Source organism: Theropithecus gelada, chromosome 16 (genome assembly GCF_003255815.1).
Source record: "Theropithecus gelada isolate Dixy chromosome 16, Tgel_1.0, whole genome shotgun sequence".
NCBI classification, from domain to species: Eukaryota; Metazoa; Chordata; class Mammalia; order Primates; family Cercopithecidae; genus Theropithecus; species Theropithecus gelada.
This window is the reverse complement of record NC_037684.1, coordinates 72063558-72075454: the sequence shown is the minus strand read 5'-3', so window position 1 is coordinate 72075454 and position 11897 is coordinate 72063558. Positions and strand designations below refer to the sequence as shown.

Genomic DNA, 11897 nt, shown 5'->3' with positions numbered 1-11897 from the left:
AGCTGCTCAGGAGCTCCAGCAGGCTGCCTGCCTTGTGGCTGCTAGGGAAAGTGGTTCTCCATGCAGCTGTGCTTCAATCGCCTAAAGAACTTTCAAAACATATAGACTGCATCTCTGGTCCCATTCCAGACATTCTGAAGTCAACCAACTAGGGCAGCCAAGAGTGCTTTCAAAAGGGTCCGCTGGAGGTTCTGATGCAGAGCCGCAGCTGGGATGCACTACCAGGGCTGGGGCGGAGTCTCTCGTCTCAAGGTGGCTTGAGAATCAGAGATCCGCTGACCCGTGCAGCCCAGCTGCCATCTCTGCAAAGGTCTGGCTTGGAGGAGGGGACTGAGCTCCTACCTCTCCAGGAATGGTCAGGGGCTGGACCTGCAGCCTCTAGAACCTGGCTCTGAACCAGTGACTCAGATCAGCAACCAGAATGTACTTTGAGTAGTAATGGCAGTCACTGTCATTCTCGGTGACGGACTGGAAGGATGATCCTTTGTTGAAGGGGCACTAACAGGCTATTTGGCACTTAAAACAGCAAGGGATGGGCATTACCCATTTCCCTCAACCACCTGTGTGAGCCACACCCTCACTCACTGTGTAGTGCACACAGATCTGCCCCAAAGAATACCACAGGACCACTAGATGGGCACCTGGGCCGGATCGAGCACTTCTGAGGGACTGGGGCAGCTCTGGTGGGGGGCTGTGCTGCCACTTGAGGTGACCAGTAGGGTGCCGGGGCAACTGCATTCTTCTTTGTTAATTATAAATGGGCCTTCACTGCCCACACCTAAGGGCTTCTTTTTCCCATGCTGATGTAAGAGGCCTGGGGAAGCACTGAAGGCCCAGTCAGTCCAAAGCCGAAATATTGTCGGGATTTGTGTCAGCCCGGCGTCCCCAGAGGCACACACCCTCAGCCTGCTCAACCCTGCAAAGCAGACACAGGCCTTTCACACACATGTGACCTCCTGTCAAGTTCTGTGGGGGACAAGCCTATGTGGGTGTGAGTGTGACTGAATGGGAGGACAAAGGCACGGGTGACGAGGACTGCCGTTTCCCTAGTGTGAAAGCCGCCGGCTGCTTGGGAGCACACACACTGCGGTGGCAGAGGTGTGGGGCGCCTCCCAGGGGGTCCAGGAAAGCAGCCAGGGGCTCCCTTGCATTCTCACAGGCTTTCCTTTTGCTACAATGAATCAAATAAAGGACTGTGAGAGCTAAAAGTGAATCAAGTTCTAGGTGTTAACATTGTTACCTAGAACTCCCATCTTTCCTCAAAAGGCTGAGTGAGTAGATGGTTCCAGGTTGCCCTGGAACAAATGTTTACTTTTTGTGTTTTATTGTTGTTGTTGTTTTTTGAGGAGGGGAAGGGAGGGTTCACAAGGGCAAAGTTTTGGTTTTTGTTTCTTGTTTTTTTGAGACAGGGTCTGGTTCTTTCACACAGGCTGGAGTGCAGTGCTATGCTCATAGCTCACTGCAGCCTTGGACTCCTGGGCTCAAACGATCCTACTGCCTTGGCTTCCTAAAGTGCTGGGATTACAGCCAAGAGCTACCACACCCAGTCAAGGGCAAAGGTTTCATAAAGGCAAAGCCAGGAGATTTTTAACAACGACAACCAAAAAACTGATTTGGAGATGCTGTTTGTCTGAATTTCTGCAGATGATGGGCTCAGCCATCCGATGTAATCAGCAAAACAAGCCTGGGTGTGGGGTGTTGATCTGTAAGGAGGGAGGCTACCCTCTTTAGAAGCAACCTGCAGGAGATCAAAGAGTCCCCAGTTTACAGTCCAGCTGCGTTTGCATTTGAGACAGGTACACAGTGGGACCCACTCTGTTTCTTATTTGGGTGTTGGTCCACTTGGATTGAGCCTGCCTTTGAAGTCTAGGCAGCTGGGTGGTGGGCAGAGCAGGGTCGGTGGACAGTGATCAGGTGTTTCCAGGATAAGCTGCAGTAGGTGACAGTGGTGGCTGCTCCGGGCCCTCCAGGGTTACGTCTGAGTACTTGTAGATTTGGGCCGCATACTGCATCACGCTGTGCCAGTCGGGCTGGTATGTGTACAGCATCTCGCTGAGTTCCTGCAGGGGAAGGGAATGGGAGACAGATCACAAGGCAGGACATCACAGACCCCTTCCCCTCAGGGACTTCAATCCAGGTTAGGGCTTAAACTCCCTGGAAACCCTGCACTTACGCAAACAGAACGTGAAGGTCAGCACAGGTGGTGCTGAAAGCGGTGAGTTAAAGGCCTTTTCCTCCCACTTATTCAGGAGATACTGTCCCTTTCCAAAAATGGAAAACATGACCTCCCACCACTTTTATCTTTTAACCATATGACAACATTTTAACAAGTTTTAAGAAGCAAAAGTCACCCATAATTTCACTATTAAAATGATTTCCAAGTTTCTAAATTACATTTGAATCCACACTTCTAATTCCCCAGGATCCTAGCACGGTACACGTGCTATTACGTGGGCTGAGCATTTCACACGCGGGTTCCCGTGCTACTGTGCCGTTCTGTGGGCTGCCATTCTAGTGGATGCGCACTGACCAGGGAAACTGCTGTCCACGAGGGACATGGCATGCTATGTATGCTCACCTTGTCATCACCACAGGCTTCGCGATCAGCATCTTTGTGCAGTATTGTTTCCTTCTGTCGAACTAGTCCCTCAAGATGACTTCCTAAGAGTGGGATTGTCACAAAAGCCTTGAACCAATTTCAAATGCAACCATTTATTTCACCAGCATTAAGTGTTACCATTTGACGTGATTTTTTGTTGTTATTTAATACAGTTTGGTGATTTGTTTGCTTATTTTTATTTTTACTTTTGCTAATTTGCTGGGTTTTACTGACTGATTTATTTTTGTTCATTTTGCAAGGAGCTTGTAATGAGCATGCATAAAGTCCAGGCCAGAAAGGGAAGGGCAAGAAGGTGGGCATCTTGTCAGGCACTCAGTCAAACTTTTCTGAAATTTGTGCCACTGGACACATTTAATAATGAACTTTGGGATTGAATTAGGATTCCTGTGTGGTTACAAGAGAATAGTAGGAAAGTATCCTGATGTAAAACCAGAAGCAGAGATGCCATGGAAGTAAGGCTGAACTTAGCACATCCATTCCTGGGCGTTGACAGGGCTGGCTGAGGCTGTTAATGAGCCATTTGTCCCCTGATTCAACATCTGAACAGACTTCACCTATTCTGCTCCCTGGTGATGCTAAAAAATTATCAGATATCATTAATCATGGGAAAGGAGTGGAAGAGGAGTTGGTAGAACATTCCATGAAGGTATACCTAGAACAATTTTAAAAGAAAAACAAACTTTCATAGAATACTAGAATAGAATGTCTCTTTCTACCTACACTGCTGTAGTTGTGACTGCACACAGACTGACGCTGGCAAGCTAAAATTCTTACCAAGGCGGGTTGCTAACGTGACTTACAGAAAGGAAGTGATGAAGAATTGAGCATGCAATTTGGAGATAGATGAGCTCTGGGAAAAGAGGGATGCCTACAAATGCAAGAGAGATGGCACACTGCACACTTTGTGTGATGGAAAGGGTGTGTCTTTAATCTCAGAGAGGACTCAGAAGTCCAATCAAAATTCACAGTTTTACGCAGACAATCTTACATGCTTGAACTTCATAATAATTGAACTAAAAATATTTAGTACATTGTTAACATCATGTTTGAGAATTTGTGAAAAGATATTTTGTACATTTCAGAAGACAGAGTATGCTGCATTAGTAACAATCTTATAGTGCATGACATTTGTTTGAATTAGTAGTTAAGACGCTCCAAAAGATACCAGACCCAGATGATTTCACTTGTGAATTCTATCGAATACTTAACGAAGAAAGAATACCATTCTACACAATCTCTTCAAAAAATGGAAGAGGACAGAAGAGTTCCCAACTCATTCTATGATCCCAACATTATCCTGATACCAAAACTAGACACAAACGTTACAGGAAATCTACATGCCAATTTCTCACGAGTACACACTTAATCTATTAATCTATAAAAGCACAATACATTGTGATCAAGGGAGGTTCATCCCAGGAACACAAGGCTGGTTCAATATTTGTAAACTGATGTAATTCATCACATCAACTAACTGAACGAGAAAAACCCTATGATCAAATCAACAGATGAAGAAAAAGCATTACACAAAATTCCACAACCAAGACAGTTTTTATATGTGGTAACTCTCAACAAACTAGGAATAGAAGGGAAACTCTTACTTAACAAAGGATACGTACAAAAAACCAACAGCTGACATCATACTTAATGGTGAAAGACTTGAACACTCCCCCCATGAAATCAGGAACAAGGCAAGGATGCCCTTTCTCATCTGTCCTATTTAAAACTGTACTGGACTGTAATCCTAGCACTTTGGGAGGCCGAGGCAGGTGGATAACCTGAGGTCAGGAGTTCAAGACTGGCCTGGCAAACATGTTGAAACTTCGTCTCAACTAAAAATACAAAAATAAGCCAGGGGTAGAGGCGTGAGCCTGTAATCCCAGCTACTAGGGAGACTGAGGCAGGAGAATTGCTTGAACCCAGGAGGCAGAGGTTGTGATGAGCCCATATTGCAATATTGCAATATTGCGCCATTGCACTCCAGCCAGGGCAACAAAAGCGAAACTCCGTTTCAAAAAAAAAAAGATAACTTTTTGATACATGTATTAAATGTAAGCGAATAACAAACAGCATAAAAAATGAACTTTGAGGGGGAATATTATGGGATACAAACAAGTACCAAGAACAGTATAAGGAATAGAATTCTCATCCTGGCTTGGTGTGGGCAGAACCTCACAGTCTGAGAACAGCCCCAGTATGTTCTGGTGTTTGCCCCTCTGTATAAAAACTGTTCTCATTTACTGAGAATTGAAGTCTCAGATAAAAAAGAAAATACTACCAACCTCAACACAAAATGATTGGTTCATCATTTGATATACCCTGTGACTTTATAACATGTACAATTGTGTATCATTCTATAAGGTTTATCATTTGTTAATTTTAAAACCAGAATAATTTCAAACTTGAAGTGAAATAAGTCCCTTAGAGAAATAAATTTCAAAATGCAGCCCCCTTTCTATCTGTATCTCTATCATCTATATCTGTGTTAGGCCATTTTTGGTATTGCAAAAGCAAAAGCATCCTTCCAGGCCTTCTAAATTTTAAAGGATCACACAAATATTGACCAAATGGTGATAGGTAAAGGTAGACATTAATATTATTTGGAAAACAGTTTCATTTATACTATTATGAGCAAATTATTAGAATTGGACTAGAGAAATAAGAAGTGACCTAGGGACTGATTGTATACACAGTGCTTTTCACTGAGGAAACCATCTCATAATTTCTGTTGTATGTTTTTACTACAATGATAATTATTGGTTTGCGTTTAGATGTGTTCATTAAATATAGGTTAATGTTAGTGTCTTTTGCCAGGTTATATAAATTGTTTCCATTTTACGCTTGTTTTGTTTCTCACTTTTATTGTTCTAATAGGAATTTATTTTAGGCAAACACAAGCATTTCATTATAGACATTTTGACATGTCCCAGGATTTTTTTTTTTTAAGATGAAGTTTTGCCCTTGTCCCCTAGGCTAGAGTGCAATGGCGCAATCTTGGCTCACTGCAACCTCCACCTTTCAGGTTCAAGCCATTCTCCTGCCTCAGCCTCCCAAATAGCTGGGATTACAGGCGTGAGCCACCATGCCTGGCCGACATGTCCCAGGTTTATGTGATCTACCAAATATACACATAAAATCAGAGGAAAGAAAATGTGCAATTGATGTTATACATCAGGGATACCAATAAGGGTCACAGTGACATATTATTCCTCCAATTTGTGAGCAAAGGTGTCAGTAAATTCTGATAGGAGGCAGCAATACTTTGTCTAAATTCCTATTAAAAATCGTTAAGTTCTTTTAAAAGCTGGGAAGTGGCGTGGGTGGGGGGATGTGTAATACAAAACTGTAACTCATGAAAATTAGCTATAAGTCTAGGCTATGACAGGAGCAGCAAGAGTAGATGTAGCCTTTTTAAAAATTGTACTTGAAAATTATTTCATCATCATCTACAAATCCTCTAAAATAATATTTAATCAGCATATATCTTAATAAAGGGCAGAAGTACAGTCAAAATAATTTTTGTGTCAGGTAATATATATTAATACATATGGTTTATTCTTTTTCATTTTGTTTCAGGCTGTCTCAGAATTGTGAAATAGGTAAATGAATGATAGAAATAGTCTCATAGTTAAAAATGAGAATGATTATCACTTTAAAAGGTAGAATATTACCTTAATTTCAGTTTCAAAGGAAAAGATAATATATCCATATCCACTTGAATTTTACTTTGAAGAGTAGGGACCAATATGACTCCACACATGTTTTATTAATCATGGGCATTTTGCCAGACTGATGAGATGCATCTGGTAAATTCACTGTGTGTGTGTGTGTGTGTGTGTGTGTGTGTGTGTGTGTGTGAGACTGAGTGACTGATTTACCACATGTAATGATTAAATGATACATTTCATTGCATTATTTATTTATGGTATTTAAAGAGAAAGTACTATTAAGGTAATTATTGACTTTCCTAATATCAGACCACTTATGCTCAGAGCAGGACACAGAACTTACAGCATAATGCTTATTCCGTAACTCAGTATTTCCTTCTCAAATTTGAATAACAATTTGAATAATTTAAATGATATTTTAAATCCTATCATTTTAATGTAACCCTTTAATAATAAAAAGATAATGATAGGCCAGGTGTGGTGGCTCACACCTATAAACCAGCAGTTTGGGAGGCCAAGGTGGGCAGATCACCTGAGGTCACGAGTTTGAGACCAGCCTGGCCAACATGGCAAAACCCCATCTCTACTGAAAATACAAAAACTGAGTGGGCATGGTTGTGGGTGCCTGTAATCCCAGCCACTCGGGAGGCTGGGGCAGGAGAATCACTTGAACCCAGGAGGCAGAGGTTGCAGTGAGCTGAGATCGTGCCACTGCACTGTCCAGTCAGGTGACAGCGAGAGAATCTGTCTCAACAAACAAACAAACAAAAGTAATGACATAAATATTTTGTGTTATTTAAAATAGTTCTTTTAAAATTTTCCCTTCACATTAAATGCAAACATAAACATTTTTGTAAAAATGAAAATATTACAAATAATTCAAAGATCATTTTATCCTCTATTCCATGTGTTGTTCTTCTTACCGAAAGTAATGTTTTCCAGCATGGTTTCACCTCTAAGTTCATGCTCTTAACTACCTTGTTATCCTGACTTTATGCTTTACATGATATGGTATGATGTATGCATTACTTCAGTTGCCTAATTTAAAATTATAGAGGGCGGGAGACGGTGGCTCACATCTGTAATCTCAGCACTTTCGGAGGCCAAGGTGGGCAGATCTCTTGAGCTCAGGAATTGGAGATCAGCCTGGACACCATGGCAAAACCCTGTCTCTATAAAACAATATAAAAATTAGCCGGGCTTGGTGACACCCACCTGTAGTCCCAGCTACTTGGGAGGCTGAGGTGGGAGTATCACTGGAACATGAGAGGTTGAAGCTGGGGTGAGCCCCGTTAGCACAAATGCACTCCAGTCTGGGTGACAGAGTGGGACCATGTCTCAAAAAAATAAAATAATATAAAGTAGGTCTTCCTAGTGTTATCATTTCAAAGATAATAAAATCAACATATAGAGATTATACTAAAAACACAAGATTATGTAATCCCAGCTACTTGGGAGGCTGAGGCAGGAGAATCACTTCAACCCAGGTGGCAGAGGTTGCAGTGAGCCCAGATCACGCCATTGCACTACAGCCTGGGTGACAGAGCCAGACTCCGTTAAAACAAACAAACAAACAAACAAAAACCCACAAGATTCTTTATTGAACCACATCGAAGAGTTCAAGGAAAACTGCTAAGTTACTGATTTTGTCACTAGTTTTTGTTTTTCTTTATTTTTTTATTTTTGAGACAGTCTTATTCTGTCGTCCAGGCTGGAGTGCAGTGGCGTGATCTCAGCTCACTGCAACCTCCACTTTCCAGGTTCAAGGGATACTCCTGCCTCAGCCTCCAGAGTAGCTGTAATTACAGGTGGACATCACCACGCCCGGCTAATTTTTGTATTTTTAGTAGAAATGGGGTTTCACCATGTTGGTCGGGGGGGGTCTCAAACTCCTGACCTCGTGATCCACTCACCTCAACCTCCCAAAGTGCTGGGATTACAGCCACCAGGCCTGGCCTGTCACTACTTTTCTGTAATTTTTGGCATACTGTCTACTTTGATTTACGTTAGGGTAAACAATGAGTGATAACTCAAAAGTGTAGACAGGTGAAGTAGCAGGCCCCATGCTTTGACATTAAGAAGAATGGGGTAAAGTGTGAGGCTTCTGTGAATTGTCTCATCTATCTAGATACCAGTGATAATGACCCAGAGGCACGTTGTCCAATAGCCACACATGGCTACTACATTTAAATTTAGTTACAATAATATAAAAATTCGGTTAGTCACACTAGCTACCTTTCAAGTTCTCAAAAGCCACATGTGGGTAGTGGTTAGCACATTTCTTAGCATAAATACAGAACATATCTGGCATCAGAAAAAGTGTTGGAGAAAGCTTATCTGGACACTTAAGCACACACAGAAATGTCAAATTGGGTTAAGATGCTATCAAAAGCTAATGTTCAGACTTGCCATTAGACAAATACACGTTATCAATGCCCTGCTGATATGAGAACTGAGAATAAAATGTGTGTTCCAGGTGTGGTGTAACTAAACAGTTGAATGCCTGACTACAAACATTTAAATCTAAGTTCTTGGATTTAGTGATTTGAACCTGGAATGTATCCTTAGTTTGGCTGAACATGGAAAACATTCTTCTCTTTCTGACCAACTTATTAAAGATATTTGAATGATAGCATTACATACATTATGCAAAATCTACCTTTCTGAAATATTGCAAGATATATATAGTATAGGAAGCAACTACTATATGACTGTATTAGCAGTTTGCTTAATAAATGCATTTTATATTAAAAAATTACCCATCCTGGCTAACATGGTGAAACCCCGTCTCTATTAAGAAATACAAAAAACTAGCCGGGCGAGGTGGCGGGCGTCTGTAGTCCCAGCTACTCGGGAGGCTGAGGCCGGAGAATGGCGGGAACCCGGGAGGCGGAGCTTGCAGTGAGCTGAGATCCGGCCACTGCACTCCAGCCCGGGCGACAGAGCGAGACTCCGTCTCAAAAAAAAAAAAAAAAAAAAAAAAAAAAAAAAAAAAAAAAAAAAAAATTAATAAGTACCCAAAATGTAATTAGGGTATTCCTCCAAAATATTATAAATAATAAAATTAAACAACTATGGAAATGAAAAGAAAGGGTCAGCAGTGTGCGTTATGGCATGAACATTTGTTTCCCCCAGAATTTATATGCTGAAGATCTAACTCTCAGTGTGACGGGATTTGGAAATAGGGCCTTTGAAGGTAATTAGGTTTACATGAGGTCATGAGAGTGGGGTCCTTATGATGGAAATAATACCTTTATAAGAAGAGGCCAGAAAGCCTGTTCAAGAACCAAATCAGCCATTGTCTTGGTTATAGACTTCCCAGCCTCTAGGGCTGTAAAAATAAATGTCTGTTGTTGAAAGCACCCAGTTTTTAACATTTTGTTATAACAGCCTGAGCAGACTAATACAGCATGTAAATATTATATAATGACAATAGAATAAACAATGTGGGTAAAAAATAGATAACAAAAGAATCTGGGACCATTACACCCTAAAGTCTGTTACAACTAAATAAATAAATTAAAAAATTAAAAATGCACCTTCATTATGTCAAAAGCAGGTAGCAAAAATATAACAATTATTTAAGAGTGTTTGTGTCCAAGCACATAGTATAAAATATCTACATAATATATCATTAAATCTTCGTAACGAAGTAGTTTTATGCTCATGTGTCATAAATAAATGAATAAATTATGAACAATTGAAGCTTAGGGAAAATTATCAGCATTCCAGTTAATAATTAGTGGGTCTAGAATCAGGAAAATAAACCTAAATACGGTATAAGTGACTGAAGTATATTTAATAGAAAAATACGTTAAAATACTGAAGACAAAGAATGTTGTTCTGTAAGCTCGTAACGCAGCAATAAACAATTTCTATAAATTAGTCCTAATATTAATGAACATGGAGAAATCAGTGAATAACACATTGAAAAATGAATGCCTAGGAGAGGAAGTAAAACTTTGGTCTTTTTGGAATATTTAATAAATTCTTGATTTAATGATGAAAACAATGAAGGCAATTCCAAATATGACAAACGAAAAGAGACATACAAAGAGACATACGAGACATTTTTTTAATTCACAAAATGATACATGTTAACTCGAAGCTGGAAAACAGATCACTAAGTGATTGTGCGAAGCAAACAACAAAATCATTAACACGGAAGTTATACCAAAAATGCGAAGGAGCCTTCCCACCTCTGCACAAAACAACAAAAGCACAAAAGTTGTTAGACTGAGACATTTCAAAGTAAATTATTTTATGACCTCAAGAAAAAGATCATATCAAATCTATTTTATCAGTTCCAGGAAAGTTTCCAAAATGTTTAATCGAGTCAGCATAAAAAGGATACCAAAATCTAGGAGAAAACGCGTAATAAAATTAAATGCTGCAAAACACAGTTTATCCTCAGTTATATCAGTGAAATATCCTAAAGACTTGCCGATAGAATGCAAAAACAGAGACAGAGCAAGAAAGGAGGCCGAGCAGGAGCCCACGAGGTTCACGGTAAGAAAACAAGTGACTGAGCAGCCGGAGAGAAAGTAGCCCCGGAGGATTCGGCCACGTGACGTGCGGTCGACCCTGTGGCAGGGACCCGCCAGGCTGCCCGCCCCTCAGTCCCTCAGTCCCCTCAGCCCCTCAGCCCCTCAGCCCCCTCAGTCCCTCAGCCCCTCAGCCCCTCAGCCCCTCAGTCCCCTCAGCCCCTCAGCCCCTCAGCCCCTCAGCCCCTCAGCCCCTCAGTCCCCTCAGCCCCTCAGCCCCTCAGCCTCCTCAGCCCNTCAGCCCCTCAGCCCCTCAGTCCCCTCAGCCCCTCAGCCCCTCAGCCTCCTCAGCCCCCTCAGCCGCTTCAGCCCCCTCAGCCGCCTCAGCCCCTCAGCCCCTCAGCCCCTCAGTCCCCTCAGCCTCCCAGCCCCCTCAGCCGCCTCAGCCGCCTCAGCCCCTCAGCCTCCTCAGTCCCTCGGCCCCTCAGCCTCCTCGGCCCCTCGGCGCCTCGGCCCCTCAGCCCCTCGGCCCCTCGGCCCCTCAGCTCCCTCAGTCGCCTCAGCCCCTCAGCCCCCTCAGTCCCTCAGCCCCTCAGGCGCCTCAGCCTCCTCAGTCGCCTCAGCCCCTCAGCCCCCTCAGTCCCTCAGCCCCTCAGCGCCTCAGCCCCTCAGCCCCCTCAGTCGCCTCAGCCCCTCAGCCTCCTCAGTCCCTCAGTCCCTCAGCCTCCTCAGTCCCTCAGCCCCTCAGCCCCCTCAGTCCCTCAGCCCCTCAGCCTCCTCAGTCCCCTCAGCCCCTCAGCCCCCTCAGTCCCTCAGCCCCTCAGCGCCTCAGGCCCCTCAGCCCCCTCAGCCCCTCAGCCTCCTCAGTCCCTCAGCCCCTCAGCCTCCTCAGTCCCCTCAGCCCCTCAGCCTCCTCAGTCCCTCAGCCCCCTCAGCCTCCTCAGTCCCTCAGCCCCTCAGCCCCCTCAGTCCCTCAGCCCCTCAGCGCCTCAGCCCCTCAGCCCCCTCAGCCGCCTCAGCCCCTCAGCCTCCTCAGTCCCTCAGCCCCTCAGCCCCCTCAGCCGCCTCAGCCCCTCAGCCCCTCAGTCCCCTCAGCCCCTCAGCCCCCTCAGCCCCCACACCCCC

At 43.5% G+C, this 11897-nt stretch overlaps 1 protein-coding gene across 1 annotated transcript in view; it reads right to left on the bottom strand.

Annotated features, from left to right (window-relative positions):
• Positions 1-1910: 1910 nt before the first annotated feature.
• The window catches only part of LOC112610182, a 29650-nt gene continuing 19663 nt past the window's right edge, over positions 1911-11897 (bottom strand). Inside the window, 1 exon segment of the mRNA XM_025363506.1 lies at positions 1911-2060. Within this exon segment, the coding sequence (XP_025219291.1) occupies positions 1911-2060 (150 nt within the window).